The following is an 18,361-nucleotide window of genomic DNA, read 5'->3' on the forward strand; positions in this document are numbered from 1 at the left end:
GAGGAATCTTACTCTAGGAAATAGGTGCTTAGACTAATTAAAGGAATAACATTGCCTGAATGTAACTGAGTTACTGAACAAGGTAGGGAGGAATCTTACCCTAGGAAAGAGGTGCTTGGAGTAATTAAAGGAATAACATTGCCAAAATGAAATTGAGTTACTGAACGAGGTAGGGAGCAAATTTACTATAGGAAAGGAAAGTATAACATCGCCAAAGTGAAATTGAGTTACTGAACGAGGTAGGGAGCAAATTTACTCTAGAAAAGAGGTGCTTGGAATAATTAAAGGAATAACATTGCCTGAACGTAACTGAGTTACTGAACAAGGTAGGGAGGAATCTTACCCTAGGAAAGAGGTGCTTGGAGTAATTAAAGGAATAACATTGCCAAAATGAAATTGAGTTACTGAACGAGGTAGGGAGCAAATTTACTATAGGAAAGGAAAGTATAACATCGTCAAAGTGAAATTGAGTTACTGAACGAGGTAGGGAGCAAATTTACTCTAGAAAAGAGGTGCTTGGAATAATTAAAGGAATAACATTGCCAAAATGAAATTGAGTTACTGAACGAGGTAGGGAGGAATCTTACTCTAGGAAATAGGTGCTTAGACTAATTAGAGGAATAACATTGCCTTAATGGAACTGAGTTACTGAACGAGGTAGGGAGGAATCTTGCTCCAGGAAATAGGTGCTTAGACTAATTAAAGGAATTACATTGCCTGAATGTAACTGAGTTACTGAACGATGTAGGGAGGAATCTTACTCTAGGAAAGAGGTGCTTGGAGTAATTAACCCTCCAAGTGCTACTATCGCACTGTGTGATATGTTCGTTTTTGTTAAATTGCCGTAAAACGGTTTATTTAATTATTCCGTAATTTTCATAGTACAACATAGGAGAGATTTCTCTACGCACTGGCTCTATTTTGTAAGCCTTTAAGTAGAATGAAAAATAACAGTCAGCTGATTTTGTTAGCTGTTGCCGCGCTTGCCACACGGTACTTTGTTGTAGTTTTCGTCTAGGTTAGTTATCGTTCGGCCGTGACGTATTGTTTTGATTTGTGTTATTATTCACTGTGCGATAGATTCTTGCTTCTTGTGTGTGTATTTTCTATTTTTTTATGAGCTGCTACAGTGCCTTAGAGCACTTCAGGAGGCCTGTAGGGGGAGGCAGAAGAAAGAGGGTAGCGCAGCAATCAGAATCTGACTCTTAAGTTTCTTTAGTCAAAAGTAAATATGTATATAAACAAAAGGACCATAATAAGATTTTTTTAACTATTTATAATTATTATAACAGACATTTAGCTTTTGTGAGGTTATATGTACAGTAGAACCCCTCATATCCGGCCTCGGTTTTACCGCACCTCAGTTTATCCGGCCACTTCCCGGAAGCCAATATCGAAATTTATTTACCACGGCTTGCAGACGCGCAGTTGCACGCACTAGTCTCCCACGACTCTTGCGTTATTTTGGTGTATCTATTTGTTTACATTTTCCTGTGTTGTCCTCAGTTGAGCTAATAGGTTTAACCTGTAAACAGTTCGTTGATTATTTCCAGTGCGGTTAGTACAGTACAGTACAATTGTTTTGTTTCGTCAAGTGCTGTGTACTGTAGGTTGGTTTATCCGGCCGAATCGTTATCCGGCCAGGGGCTCGGTCCCGTGGTGGCTGGATATGAGGGGTTCTACTGTACATCCAAACCAAAATTGTTTGAGAAGTGTTTACTTTGAATGTGTCCATTGTGCAAATTTTGGTTTGCAGAACATTTTTTTTAGTTTTTATGTTTTGTGTATGTAGTTTTTTTTCAAAAGGCTTTGAAGTGACATTTTTATTGTTGTCAATGAAATTTAAAACAATTTGTATATTTTGAAATATTTATAACCATTTTTTATAACGCATATACAACCTCACCATCTAAAAAAACAAAAATTAAAAAAAATAAATTACTATTCATCAAGACTTTTTTTCTAGAGAAAAGTGGTAATTGTTTTGTATTATCTTTATTTCCTAAAGCATGTTTTTCTGAAAAGAATGATATATTACACATGATCTTTGAATGTATATTTGTCTATAAAAAGTGGCTTTTAAGAAACCATGTATTTTGCTTCAAAACAGCCCAGCACTTTAAAGTGATTTAATTAGCACTTGGAGGGTTAACCCATTGCGGATCATATTGTTTTGGCGCACAGGCACCAGCGGGCACGAATTAATTTACGGTCAGCGGACGCACGAACAGTAATGGTGCGCCACATTGTATTGCTCTACTAGTAATCTCATCAAACAAGCCAAAACTTGGAGATTATCACCAATATAACACCAGAAATGCCTCAGATTTCTCACTTCCAGCACATCACCTGAGCTTTTCTGAAAGGAAGCCAACCTTCAGGGGAGCACGGTATTTCAACAACCTGCCAGACCACATCAAACAAGACACGGGAAAGACCTTCAAGGGAAAACTCCTTCGGTGGCTTGAAGATCATCCCTTCTATAGTGAAAAGGAATTCATGGAGTGGAAGACTTAAAGATAACACTCGCAAGATAGAACTTCATTTTAATGTAACATTGCTTTGACGCCAATACCGATCTCTATGATTGTGTAAATAAAGAAAGATTGTCTATTGTCTATTGTATACTAGAAAATTCAGCTGTGAAGGTATTCGTTCAGATGGAACATGGGCCTGCTGGGATATCCGTGATGTAGGAACGATAACACGCAAGCAAGGTTCCGGGGTGGCAGGGATGATTTCTGAATCATAGTCTAAATAAAGCGGCTCGTGCGAAGCGATTGCAACATCCGGGCCATTGTCTAGACTAAACACGCCAATATGTACGTCTGCGTCGTTTAGTTCTGTGTCACTAGCCTCAAAAGTATTATAATAACAACTGAGGAAAACATCCAATCAGAAGCGCTAAAAAGCAGAGAGTAAACTCATATGAATGATTTTTCAACTTCGATATACAACTGCGATCTGTAGGATATTTATAAAACTTTCGAAAACTCTAAACGTAGACCGTTGTTAAACACTCTTAGTTGACAAGTGAAGATGATCGCCCGATCTATCAAGACATTAATAGAACTATTTGGAGGGAAACTTAATTGCGACCTGAGCTCGTCATCGTGCAGTGAGGCCCTGTTGCTGCGTGACGAGCCCAGCTAGTCAGTGATCCGCAATGGGTTAAAGGAACATTGCCAAAATGAAATTGAGTTACTGAACGAGGTAGGGAGGATTCTTACTCTAGGAAAGAGGTGCTTGGAGTAATAAAAGGATCGGCACTGCTGAATACACGCAACACATGTAAAATGAGAAATAAATCTGTACACAAAGGTAACTTCCATGATGAGAGGTCAGAAAGACTAAAGAAGTACATTAGCTAAGAATCAATTTAACTAGAATAAGCGGCTTATATTTTCTGTTTGTTGAAGTTGGAGAGTCCAAGGAATTAACATGCAGATTGAGTTTCAAAATGCGATTTTGAATGTATTAATGTAATTGATAGAAGAAAACCATTGTGATAGAAAAATCAGGATCCTAATTTTATTACATTTTATTCACCCATTTATTAATTAATTGTTTTCCATGCTAGAGAACTATTAGATAAACTTAAAGTTAATGGAAGCACCAGTCAGTAGCTATTTAAATTATTTGAATCAGAAACAAGGATATTGAAAATTAATAAGTTTTTCTGGTTGAGAACATTTAACAGTTTTTAATATATCTAAACACTGTAATCCCTTTTAGAAAGTTATGTCCTTACAGAGATTAAAATGTTAAAACTTCATTCAGTGTATGGACTCTAGTCAATTTGAAATTTCCAAGAGAGTAAATATGAAAAGTATTTATATTTTAATTATTGCCTACATTTTTATGAATGGAAAATGTTTTAAGAAGAGGTCCTTAATAATACAGTTCAGAATATTATCAAAGATCACTTCAGGACACCTCTCCTTAACAAACACTAACAAATTATATGGTATGGATACAGTTTTACTTGTAGGAATACTAAATTCAGGCGATGAGCCGTGTTCTGTACACTAAGTGGTGTACTTCGCTATCATATACTTAAGAACCAGACAGAATTTTCCCCTCTTTATGGAAAGATTGGGTGTACGCCCTGATTAAGATACAAGGTTAAAAGAAGCCATTTAACTGTGTGGAATCAATAACCAGTGAAAAAATACCCTGACAATTATTGCGACTTGAAGTAGAAGACAATCTTCAACCGTAAATAAATAACTTATTTAAAATTGAATAACATAAGAAGCATTAGGAGAATGAATAGATACAAATACTGAATTCTGCATGCAAATGATAAAATTTGGTGACAGTAAAGACAACTTCTTTTTCAAAAATTAAAAACTAGAGAGTAATCCTTCTAATTGGTGTTATTTATATAGAAATGCATCAGTTTGTTATTATTTTGTTAACAATGTTACTAGTGTCATGTGCTAATTAATGAATTGAATTGACTGAAGATGAGGAGAAACTCTCAGGAATTACTTTATAAAATTCAGATCTTCTACACATGATATACGGATTGAGTGTTGATGTTTCTGTACAGTTTGTGATGGTTTGTCAGCGGAAGAACGAGCGCAATTCAGTGACCTACTTGGCAAACCCGATGAAGTCCTCATGATTGGTGTTCATGTAAGCCAGCTCACAGTCCACCAGCATAACCAGCTGCTCCTTACAGAGCTGCTCACGCTGCCGCACGTACGTTGTGATGATACGTTCCGTCTCTTCGCGCAGCCGTGGATATCTGTTCATCTAAGACAATAAAATTATTTTACACCTTCTAGTCAATTTGAAATTTCCAAGAGAGTAAATATGAAAAGTATTTATATTTTAATTATTGCCTACATTTTTATGAATGGAAAATGTTTTAAGTAGAGGTCCTTAATAATACAGTTCAGAATATCATCAAAGATCACTTCAGGACACCTCTCCTTAACAAACACTAACAAATTATCTTCATATTGAATGGTACTAATGATGTTAGAATTTATTGTCATTGGTAGGTTAGCTTAAAAAATATAAAACATTAACCCTTTCCACTCGTGTGTCGGACATCGTCCGACATTGCTATTTTACCGTTCCACTCGTATGTCGGACGCCATCCGACATTGCAATGACGTCAGCTTTACTTTATTTTAGGCGGACTACGATGTTTCCGATTTGTACTGCGATCGTACGGCATTCTCAGGAACTAATAAATGACAGCTGAACTACGATTGGTCAGCTGCTGATTTATTTTGCTTTGTCATTGTAGTCACGTTTCCTAACCAATTTTCAAACGCGTTCGCATTAGTGACTCGATATGTCGTTAACAAGTACATCTTTTCTTTCTGATTCAGAAGTTATTGCTGAATTAGAATGAAGAGGCAAGGAACATCAAATAAACATACAAAAGCCAACAGTTATCTGTCAGTTTAACAAATATATGGGTGGCTTGGACCAAGCAGACTATTATATTGCTTCCTACAAATTTTCCCGTAAATCTCTGAAATGGTGGAGAAAGCTATTTTTTGGATGTTGGAAGTGAGAATAGTAAATAGCTTTCTCTTGTTAAACACGAATGAACAAAACCATGGAGAAAAAACTATTCAACACAGGAATTTCAGAGAAATCATCATCACTGAACTTGTAGGCCATGTCCGTAACCCTATGAGTTTGAAGCGGGGTCGTCCTTATTCAATATCAGTACAAAAAGAAGAAAGGCTAAACAAACACCCAGCTCATCCAACAAAAAAAATCTAAAGACTGTGCTGTTTGTAGCAATAGAAAGGTGCCAGGAGGAAGAAAGGAAACACTTTACTATTGTAAAACCTGTTCAAAAAATCCTGGTCTTCATCCTGCAGAGTGTTTTGAACGATACCATACCGTGCTAAAATATAAAATTATTAGTGTAAGTATCAAATTTTATATCTCTATGCTATAAATTACAAATAAAATAAAATTATTATACAATATAATAATCTATATACTTTATTGACTTCCAGTTTGCTAAAAATGGGTTTTTACTGAAAATATGCTAAAATAAATACGAGCTGAGGGGGCAGACTGGTGAAAAAAATCCGAGTGGAAAGGGTTAAAGAAACTAAGATTGAGCTTTGCGGGAAGCCAGTATGACTTGTTTCCAATAAAAATAAAAACCTTTTCTCGTTTGAAAGTTTTACCTTTTGAGTTTGATTGTAGAAATAACTGTTATAACTAGTTTGATCTAACACCTTGTATCTCATAATTTTCTATTTTGTCAAGTAATAATTTCATGTCTACAAAGTCAAAAGGCTTTAACAAATCACATAAAATTGCTGATGTGTAAAATGTTGAATTTAAACTTTCATGGATTAAGTTTCTAAAATTTGTTAATGCTTTTATAACTGTAATATTTTTCTGAAAATAAATTGTACTTCGTTAATGACATAGTGATCATCAAAGAAAAAAAATAGGTTTAAAATTATTATCACAAACGAGTTAGAAAATTTCGCCATTAAGGATATGGGATGGAGATTGTCTATATCCTCACTGTAAAGACATATTAATAGGTTTTACAAATACTTCAATTAACCCTTCCAACGCGGCTAACGCCTAAAGACGCGGAACTGCCGATGCTTTAAACGCGGATTACGTCTACAAACGCAAAAGCTTTACTTATGAAATGGCGAAGAATTAGTTGTTAAAACTTCCGTAAGAGAGCAGATCGATGTTCCTTTCGACTGTCGGGACTAGACAAAACGCTTTGTCACCGTTGGTGGACTTTGTAACGGTATCTACTCGGGTTGAAAGCAATCGCCGCCATTTTTTTTGTATGGCATGTGACGCGGCATACGCCTACAGACGCGTTCGTTTCATTCAGCTGTTTAACTACGTGTGTGTTGGTCGTATGTTGGTTATATTGTTAAACAAAGTGTTTTGAATCAGTCCGTTGTAATTCTTATACAATTCTTATAAAATTGTTTTTACTAACATTTAGTATATTTTTTTGTTATAATGGCTAATCCAGATGATCCAAGTTTTGACAAATGAGCGCATTTTTGGTATATGTGTAATATTTTTTTCAATTATTTGTTTTGTATTTTATACCAGTTTCACCATACAAGTCCAGTTTATTTATTCTAAATAAATAAGGTTTATAAGTACAATATTTGTTTCATTTCCCTTGTAGGCTATCTATAAATAAGTTTGTGTTGAATTTCACATTATTACATATCAAAATCTTATACTGAACTTATTTATTTTATGTACTAATTATACAGGAACTTCAGTTACAATTTACTCATTATAAATAACCTGTATAAATGTAATGTAATCTGTCAAATAGTGTTGCTATGTACATTATCCTGCAATGCAGTTTATTCAAAATTTCAAATATTTTCGTGTGTATAAAATTTTCAAAAATATGTAATATTACATGTTTATTATTTTTTCTTATTAAGGTAATACCAAGGTATATGAAACCAAAATTAGCATTGGGAAATTTTAAAAAAATATTTTTTTATGTCTTAGCGTTTGACAGTAATTTAGATTAGCGCTTTAAACCCATTCGTGACTGAAGTTTTAGAATACTTCAATTTGCATTATCATGTCCAGTAACTGTTTAACATCTGCAAGTTTTTAAATTGAAAAACCCTAAATATACACAAATACTTATAAAACTGTTAGTTTTATTACAAATAAACTTGTCAATAAGAATATATAAAAATGTTCCTATTTCAAAATAATAACTATTTAAAGTAAACATTGTGTCAGAATTGCAGAATTGAATGAGAAACAGAAAAGTTTTGTTTATTTTGTTTAACCAGTGTGGTGAATACATACATTTTGATGCTTAATTTAGTAAGTACAAAAGTTAATAAGTTATCAGTTAGTTTTTTCAAGGAAGAAGTATGCACTGAGAGATAGTTTTAAAATCGACTTGCTCCAGACTATTTTATTTTGCAAAATATATGCTGAATATACAGGGTGGATTATGAAAGTACTGCACATCTTCTAAGAAAAATAGATTTATTCATCCAATTGGTATAATGATTAAAATTCTTCAAAATAGTCTCCTTCTGCATCAATACACCCGTGGAAACGGTTCTGACATGCCTGGAAAGCACTGTAGAACTCCTTGACTGGAATGCCTCTCAGGAAACTTATAACGTAAGCTTGGATGTCCTCCACAGACTCCCGGTGCTTTCCCTTCAGTAGGGGAAACAACAAAAAGTTACATAGAGCCAAGTCAGGGCTGAAAGGAGGCTGGGGCACCACGGAGGTCTCGTTCTGGGTCAGGTAGTTGTTAACGTCGAAGGCCATGTTGCTGGTGGCATTGTCGTGATGGAGCTTGAAGAGGTCTTTGATTTCAGGCCTGGTGCATACGTGATCCAGTGTTTCGGTCTCTTGAGCACCTCTAGGTAAAAGGCTGTGTTGACAGTTTGTCCCAGCAGTACAAACGCAAAATGGACAATTCCTCAAATGGACAATGGACGTCAAAGACAATCAGCATTGTTTTGATGTGAGATTTGCTCATGCATTCTTTTGGGGTTTGAGAGAAGACCGATTGTGCCACTCAGAGCTCTGCCTTTTAGATTCTGAATTGTACTGGAACATCCAAGATTCATCCCCAGTTAGAGATTTAAAAAAGCCTCGATCATTTCTAATCAATTCCAACAATTCTTCACTGCATGAAACTCAAACTTCTTTCTGTGCCTCTGTCAAACACCTATGGCACAAGTTGTGCACAGACTTTTCACATTTGCAAAGCCTCTGCCACTATCCCATGTACCGCAAATGTTGAAAGGTTCAGAGTATCACCGATTACGTGGATATTTAACTGATGGTCTGAACTCAAAACTTCACACACATGCTAAACGTTTTCATTGGTTCGGACTGTTGTTGGGCGTCCAAAATGGGACTCATCGATGACCTCCTCCCGGCTCTCTTGAAGGCCTTGTACCACCTTCCACATTGAGATCTTTAATTACATTCCTCCTCAAAGACCTCTTTGAAGCATTTGATAGTTTCTGTTGCATTCTTCCCAAGTTGCACCCAAAACTGAGTCATGTACCTCTGATCCAGCGAGCACTCAATCACACCTTGACAAAATCGTGCAAAGATATGTCATACCAGTCCTACTGCTAGGAGAGATCTGAGACGGCGCGTTTAGAAGAGCAGAACCCCCACCAACATTTCTCACTGGTTCAAGCGTGCCATGATAAATAGTCACATCACAAAAATCCATGCGCATTACTTTCATAATGCATCCTGTATTTCTATATTTGGTTGCTCTAGGAGTACTATTAAAACATTTTAAACTTTACCACACTGACAGTGATAACAGTATTATTTTGTTTCATTTCCTTCAGACATCTACTACCATAATACACCAATTATTGTAAATATACTGTTTTCATGGTTTATGACATGATAGTTGGTTGACAAAAAAGATGTTATAATTGGCTATTGGTAAACCCTTTCTTTTTTTATGATTTTTTATATGACTTGTATAAAGTGTGCTGAATTGACTGCAAAGTAATTTTATGAAAGACTAATTGTACATAAAGTACAATTTCATGTAGTGAATTTTTGACTTGGCTCTGTGTTGTAGTCATAACTTTTTTGATGATTGTAAAATCCAAGTAACAAATAAAGAGTTCATTACTTATTGTTCATTAATAAAACATATATTTATATTTTGGATAAGATTATTGAAATTGCAGTACAGTTATACTCAACTCACCCTTTCTGTGCATATCCGAACTACGTTACATAATTCTAGAACCACTAGATCCACACACTTTAGGCAAGGCTCTTTTAGTCTATTGATCTGTTTTTTAACAATTGCTTCAAAAGCCATGTCTGGGGTGAACAGTCCAACTCGAATACCTGCAACAAATAGGATACTGTCATATTGTAATATTTAACAAATTAATAGGATGCTGTCATATTGGAATATTTAACACATAAGAGATGCAGGTCATATTTGAAACTATTGTTTTTTATGCATTCACACATTTCTAGAAGTTATAAAAATTATATTATTATATTAATCCTATGTTACACTAAACATTTTAATTTACTATAATTCTATTTTTTAAATCATCCATAGATTGGGCATTTGTATTTGTCTAAACAAGATTGTTATAGTATAATAATAAAAAAAATTTAACAATGAAACTTTTAATACCACTGGTAAATGAACACAAATTGTCCAATATTAATTTTATTATTTATAAAACTTGTATTCATTTACCAGTGATATTAAATTAAACTTTTTCCAATGCTCCAAGATTCTTCATTCAATTAAATTTTTATCCAAATCCTGCTTTACATATTGTTTAAGAAGTTACAGCTAAAATTTTGATATATTTACTAAAGCGTCATATCTCTCTTGAAAGCACTGAAATTGTATGTTTCTGGCTTTATGCTTTACCGAAACTTTACACAGCCTCCTCCAAAAATCTTACTATCCACTTGCAGATGAATGATAAAAGGTTGGCCAACTGTTGGGATTGAGTTTTTGGTCAGAATCTCAAGGACGATCACTACCAAATGTGCAGGTTTGTTGCTATAGCACAGAATTCGTCCACCCTGATGAATCAAATTTGATCACATATGAACTCTTAAGCACCTGAGAACCTCCACAAGGTAGAAGGCATTCTTTGTTATCAGGAAGAAACTCATGCTAATCAGATTGCATGTCGAAAACCTATAACATACCTCTTAAATTTAATTTACTTTTCATGGATTGTTAGGTTTGCGTGTCATTTTATCCTTTCCACTCTATGCTTTATACATAAAAAAATCAAGACTCGATCCCAGTTTCAAGAAATCCACCATTACTTTAAGCTACATTTTTATGATCAATGGCATATTATTTTATCTTTATTTCTGATTTCACCAACTCCGGCACAATTTTAATGCAGTTGTTTTGATACCAGATGGTCAGTCAAAATTTTATGGATGGATGACTTTTTTTATTTTCTTCATCAGCAAACATCCACACTGTTATTGGAAAGGTCACATAAACTCTATTTTAGAATAGTATTCAAATTTATTGGACAGACTTCATATATTGGAGAATTAAATACAAACTGAACTAATTTCACAGATTGAAAGTGTGCTTTAAATTGGATAAATACAGGAATCCAATTAGTTCTGATTGAATTCCATTGATATTAATAATTATTGGGTAGCAAATTACATAATTCAATGTATTAGTTGTACTGAATTACTAACTTTAATATTAAACTGATTTCAAATATTCTATACCTCCGAGTTCTATTATTATCTTGATCAGACCAGTCAAACTAAATAACGTTATTAAGTAGATATATATAATATAATGCTATCCAAACGGTCATTTTTGTTGTTTAATAATATTAAAAAACATACTCGTTGAAAATTGAATCTAAAATCATATTAGAGCTACATAAGAAAAATTATTGTTCTTTAATTATAAAAATAAAAATTCAAAAGTAATCAAAACAATTAAATTTCTCAAAAATTGAATTGTTACATGAAAGAAAATTAACTAAAGAACAAAATAGAAGTTCATAATCTTATTATAATAGATATTTTTTAATTTATAAAAAACTACAGAAAATGGATTTGACAAGTTGAAATAATCAAAACACATGGAGTGGACGAAATCTACAAAAAAGTACAAAACAAATAGTTTAAATAACAATCATATAACATTGTTTTAAGTGACTGTATGTTATCTCTGTCTAAAGATAAGTTGACAGTACATTACCGTGTATGTTTCTAATGGCAAAAGCAATTTCTCTCCTTAATTCTTTCTCATCAAACTCCATTTTGACGATTTCAAAGGGAAAGCGCTCGTGGAAGAGCCGATTGATCTTGGCACCACCTGAGAGTTCATTGGTGTTGATCTGGGCCGAGCCGGAGCCCTCGATCGTCCGTTCAAAGTCAGACTGTAACTGCTGGATCATCCTGCGACATAAAACAAACGTCTTAATTTTTTTTTTTACTAAAAGAACAAAGATCTATCTAAATTTGATTAATTTAGCATTACAAACTGGATTTAATAAGCAATTGTCAGACCATTGGAAGGAAGGGTTTCCACCCACCACGATCCTCCCACTGACACCCCACCAGTAGAACCCTTGGCAAATTAAGAGTCAATGCTCTTGAGCCATATAACTCTTGAAAAAGGGCCTTTGAACAAGCTGTGTGTAAGATCAGTTACTCATAGTTCACATGTCCTTTTCATAATTAATAAAAAAATTTCAAAACCATTATTGAAAATAATCCAAATTGTTGAAAATGTTTCTTAAGCGAGTGAGTACATATAAATTTCCAGATAACACCCTGAAGTAAAGAAAAACAAAATAGGTCTCTCATATAAAAGTTAGGACTTGCAATTCTTAGACCTATATTTAGAACAAAAATAAAACCATGTGAGCTACAAAACAAACTGAAAAAGCAGACAGTCTAAAGTCCTCAAAAATCTTATTACCTTCGGAAACTTCAATACTTGTTCGAAACTGCTTGTGCACAACCTCGATAGCTACATCAGTGTAACACCTGTCCCTTGTGTACATGTATAGAGCAACTGTCATTCATCATTTGTAATATTTGACAAGATATAAAATCAAAACTGTCAAACAAACACTAACATGCAAAAATATGTGTAAAAATTAACGTCAGACATTAATAAAAAACAATAATACTGTATAATAAACAAAACAAGACAAGTCAAATTGAAAGATGTAACATTGAAAGAGAAGTCTGTATGCAATTGTTTCACTTTTTAAAAACCACAAGTGATACGACTGACATATTGCTGTATTATAATTCGTTAAGTATCTTTGAGAGGTAAGTTGGTAAGAAGGGAATATTATGAAAATCGTTAAAATAAATATTTACGAATTGCAATAAACCAATTATTTTAAAAGTAGAGTGCACCACACCATATGTCGCATAATAGGCTTCCATGAGGTTACGTGCAAAATTTTAAGCTTCTGCTTGCAGGAAACGAATAACACCCTCAGTAGTGACAAATGTTGTAGCGGAGAAAATGCACGATCAGCTACTGCGCTCACCGCTGACAAGCCACTTGTCTGACCGTCATGGCATGAGATCAAAGGTTGAAAAAAATGGCCCTCATACATTCAAATTTTTGTTCACTGAGCTATGTTTCATACCAATGTAAAAATATTTACTAACATTAAGCCAAATCCCATGGAGTGACAATGAAGCTTCATAAAATATTTCAAGTCTACAGGAAGGATTTTGAAGAAAAACTGAAATCAAACTTCAAAGGAAATAAGAAGATTTTTTATGGGGTGATAAGGAACAAGACGAAACCTAAAGAAATGTTGACTAAGGTGGTGGATGTTTCAGGGGAAATCAAATGGGAGGAGAAAGAGGTTTTGAAGACGTGGAAAGAGTATTTTAAGGAACTACTGGAAGGAACAGAAAATGAAGAGGAAAGAAGAGATATGACAGAGGAGACAGAAGATGAAGAGGATTTTAGTATGTGCGAATTGGAAAAAGCGGTTAAAGAGATGAAAGAGGGGAAATCTGCGGGAATAGACGAGCTGACGGCTGAGATGATAAAGGCGGCGGGCCCATTGGGAATTCAATGGTTGTACAGAGTGATGAGAGTGATTTGGAAGGAAAAGAAGATACCAGAAGACTGGAAAATGGGAATAATAGTGCCGATTTTTAAGAAAGGCAATAAGCAAAAATGCGAGAATTACAGGGGAATAACTTTGTTGTGCCATACACAAAAAATTTATGAAAAAATACTGTTGCAGAAAATTAGACCAGTACTGGAAGAAACAGGAAGAGAGGAGCAATGTGGTTTTAGGAAAGGTAGGTCAACGGTGGATGCTATTTTTGTGATGAGACAAGTGTTAGAAAAGAGGTGGGAATACGGAAAAAGATACAATGGTAGCGTTTATAGACCTACAGAAGGCATATGATAAGGTACTGAGAGAAAGGATATGGGAGAGTATGAGAAAGAGAGGATTGCGTGAGGGAATAGTAGAAAGAATAAAGAACCTGTACGGCATATGTAAAAACAGGGTAAGAATTGAAGAAAAATATACAGATACTTTTAAAACAGAGAGAGGAGTAAGGCAGGGAAGCATATTGTCACCTTTCCTTTTCAATATTATAATGGATGAAATTATTCTAGAAGTACAAGGAAACAGAGGAGCAGAAGAACTTAAGACAATAGCATATGCGGATGACATAATGATATGGGAAAATAGGGAAGAAGAGTTAGAACGAGAGTTAAACAAATGGGCAAAAGTGGCGAAGAAATATGGTTTAGAGATGAACATACAAAAATGTAAAGTAATGAAAGTAGAGAGAAGGGATGGAAATAACAAAGACGTGTTAGTTGAAGGAAAAAGACTTGAAAAGGTGAAGGAATTCTGTTATTTAGGAAGTATCATAACAGATAGGGGCACAATAAGAGAAGAGATAGGAAACAGAATATGGAAGAGTGGAAAGTTTTTCAATATGGTAAAGAAGATTGTGTGGAGTTGGAACATTGGGAAAGAATCAAAAGTATTGATGTATAAATCTTATTTCCAACCAATTTTATTATATGGAGCAGAGACGTGGACGTGGACTAAAAATGATTTAAGCAGATTGCAAGCTGCAGAAATGAGATTTTTAAGAGGGATAGAGAAGACTACAAGAAGAGATAGAATAAGGAACGAAATAACTAGAGAAAGATTGAAGGTAGTTTCACTGCAAGAGACAATGGAAGGAAGAAGAATACAGTGGATGGGGCATGTGAAGAGGATGGGAGATAATAGAATGCCTAGAATAGCACTGGAGAAGGAGGAAGAAGACCAAGAGGAAGACCGAGAGGAAGATGGGAGGACCAAGTGTGGAAAGACATAGAGAGAAGGGGACTACAGAAAATACAGGTGGATGAAGAGGAGACCTGGAACGATAGACTAAAGTGGAGGAGGCTGTGTACGACGACCCGTGAGAACGGAAACGTCTGACGATGATGACGATGATGATGATGATGATGAGGTCAGTTCATTTTCAAAATACCGTGCGGTCAGGCAGACATTCAACCTCACGAGTGATAGGATTTTTCTAAAGCTCAGCCAATAAATTTGTCTATAAATAACAACAACATTTTACATAACTGGCATAGACAAATGAGGTTTAAAAATCAATTTATTTTGAAAGCATATATTTTGTAATATAAACTAAGTCAATATTATTTTTTATCCCTTTAATCAATGCTTAAATTGCTTTTAAAATAAACTGGTTTGTACCATACGGTTAAAATGTCTGTACAATAAGAAAATTCTACAAATTTGCTATAATAATTAAACGTACAAATGTTTGTCGATATTAATAAGAAACATGTTCCTGACTTCAAGATAAAATTTTGGCATGTTACATACAATTTAATAGATGAAATTACTATATTCACGTGAGACTAAATGAGAGTTAAGAACTTAGGCCTTTAAGATGGTTTTAATAAGTTGGTAATTTTTTGTTTTCAAATAGATATCCTTTCTGGCCCAGTGTCCTTTTCAAACCTTAGGTATTTGAAAAGGACTCTCCAGGAGGGTTCACTTTTGGCTGGCTTATACCTTCCAGTTGAACCCACAGTGGGTACAGCAAAAGCCAATGTGTTACTTGAATCTGAGCCTTATGGATAACCAGGAGCGACACATCACTAACCGCAAATGTCGAGATTCTAGGGTGCAAGGGTAATACGATAGGTCGAGTCTACTGTGGGAGATGGCTGTTAGTGGGGTTCGTTCCCTACATATCAGAGGTTCTTGCTACACTCAGCAAGGGTGTGCCTGCTTTGACTGGAGCCTCCCCTTCTTTCGAGGGAACATGACGAGATTAGTGCCCTAAAATCTTCTTCGACCCTCAACCTTACCCATCCTGTCACTACGGAAGCAGTACAGAAGTCTTTATAAGACTAGGTACAATTTATAAGCTTCTTGTTCTAAGAGGAAAAAATTTGAACAGCATTTGACAAACATAAATCAATAGTTGCTTGATGTAACAATTAGTGGTATTCTTCCATGGGCTGTTTCTCAACTGACTTCTCTGTATCGCATAACGCAGTAATTGGTACAATTCGATTAATTCATAAAATTATAACTCAGATGAAACAATATATGAAGCCAGTGAATACAGCAATACACATGCATCAAATATTAACCCAACATTACTGCTTATATGGTGACAATTAACTGTGAGTTATTTTAAAGTTAATATATGAATGTTGTTAAAAATTAAGTTTTAGAACGGACTATAGAAGAACAGAAGAAAGGTAAGATATTTCTCTTTCCACTTGACATTAATTAACCCTAGAACTGGCAATGGTATCACTCTGTACTGGCGGCTCTATTTTTACAGCCTCACAGACGTTTCTTATAATGCATCACATTTCATAACTGTCCAAATATAAACTATTATATGTGAATGTATTCACAACTATATGGGGAGCATTATAATAACAATATCTTATTGTTTTCATGGAAAAATACTTATTTTTTTTTTTTTTTTTTTTTTTTTTTTTTTTTTTTTTTTTTTTTTAATCTAAGAAAAATATTTTTTGGACATTATTTTTGTAAATATTTCGTTGTGTAACTGCTTAGCAATAAGCTTTACATCAAAACTGTAAATGTATAACTTATTCAAAATTTTGTCCTGATTCCAAAAATATATAATTATTGTAACTTTTACCTCAAAACGTATGTGTTACAGGGCTTTGTATGAAAAAGTATGCGTATTTACTTATTTTCAAAAATGCGTAGATTTCTAAATAAATATTATTGTTCATGGGTAAACATAATCTCATGAGTGCATTTATACTTATATAAGTCTGTACTAACAACACTAAAACACTATAAAATACAATTTCCACAAATACTATTGGATTCGTAACCTCAAACACAAAACCCGGCACTTGTTTACAGAGTCACAACAATGTGTTTGACCCGTACTAAGTTCACGTCAGCTGTCCATAGAGAACGATGTTTTACGGTAAACAAAGAAGACAATAATCGAAGTAAGAACAGTAAATCAGTACTATAGTTAATGCTCTTCCATAATATATAAAATATAAATCATTTATATGACCTTAATTGCCTAAAGTTTCAATAACTGTAATGTCTTCTTTGGTGACGAATATTCGTCCTTGCCAAATCGGACGGGCCTTTGGCGACGAAAATTCGTTTCATACCAGCTAGAAGGTTAAGTTTCATTGCTTTGGTCCATTATTGGTCTAAAAAGAGAAATTAGAAGTTAAAAAAAAAATAGAGATATAAAAAAATAACAAATCATATATCTAGAAAATTATTTATTATAGGTATTTTAACCAATTTGGTTTTAATTTGGTAAAGAATTGAGTTAAACCCACCTGGAAACAAGGCACTGCCACCCAGAAAACGAGAATTGATTGCATATTTTGGGAAAATGTTTTAGATGTTAACCCTAGAACTGGCATAGAATCCAGGTGAATTGAACAGCAACAGTGGGTGTCCAAGTGAACTATCTGCACATGAAAGACCACGTCAGGATGGCTGTGTAGTCTACTCTTGGGACGTGGGGATTAGGTTTGAAGTCGCGGGTTCGATTCCCTCACTTGATGTTACTAGGGATTTTTCGTTCTGTTCTTAGTCACTTATGATAAAGTCGGTGAGAGGGCATACCTTAAATTGACTGTGGTTGGTGGAACTCAACGGGATCAGTGATTATCTTATATAAGTGTAACAAACCCAAAGTTTTGCATTTTTTGTCTTTACTATTATTTGTTTATTTATGCTCTACAAGGCATTTATTATTGAATCATAGCCATAGTAATAGCTTTTGAGAGTAAAAAAAAAAACCATTTATACTACAAGAACACCCAAATTGTAATATGCATAAGTCCGTACCCAAGGCAGGAAAAAATGAGTGGTAAATTATGACTTTACCAGTTCTAGGGTTAATAAAATTACCAAATTGATTAATAATAATTAATAAGGCCTTCACTATCTATTCTATACTTTAAAGTTAAATTGGTTAAAGTTTCCCTGTACAAAACCACGTACAGTATCACTAAACTAATTTTTTCCCGAATTTATGGTGGGTTAGTTTCTCACTGAAACAAATCCATATCACACATTTCAAAACGTTGTCATACCAAAACATGTTCAATTCCTTGGCAATGCCTTTTTCCCTCCAAATTTTCTGTACTCTGTATCAGATACAAGGGGCATATTAAAACTAACACATTAGTGCAATAGCTTTTACAGTGAATGTAATAACTTAAATAATTACACAATATTCACAAGTATAACTGAAATTTTGACTCAGGTTTATAGGGTGTATCAGATCACCTGTGCAGCATGTTTTCTAGCGGATAAACAGTGAC

The 18,361-nt window shown here is 34.4% G+C and overlaps 1 protein-coding gene across 17 annotated transcripts in view; it reads right to left on the reverse strand.

The window, feature by feature from the left end:
- The window catches only part of LOC124360027 (dynamin), a 102,497-nt gene that overhangs the window by 54,066 nt on the left and 30,070 nt on the right, over positions 1–18,361 (reverse strand). For all 17 annotated transcript variants that reach the window (XM_046813268.1, XM_046813267.1, XM_046813259.1 and 14 more), the window contains exons 8-10: positions 11,732–11,931; positions 9,716–9,861; positions 4,604–4,761 (exon numbers count right to left, since the gene is read on the reverse strand). In XM_046813268.1, coding sequence (XP_046669224.1) covers positions 4,604–4,761; positions 9,716–9,861; positions 11,732–11,931 — 504 coding nt within the window. The remainder of the gene's footprint in view (positions 1–4,603; positions 4,762–9,715; positions 9,862–11,731; positions 11,932–18,361) is intronic.

Source organism: Homalodisca vitripennis, chromosome 4, assembly GCF_021130785.1.
Source record: "Homalodisca vitripennis isolate AUS2020 chromosome 4, UT_GWSS_2.1, whole genome shotgun sequence".
Taxonomy (NCBI): Eukaryota; Metazoa; Arthropoda; class Insecta; order Hemiptera; family Cicadellidae; genus Homalodisca; species Homalodisca vitripennis.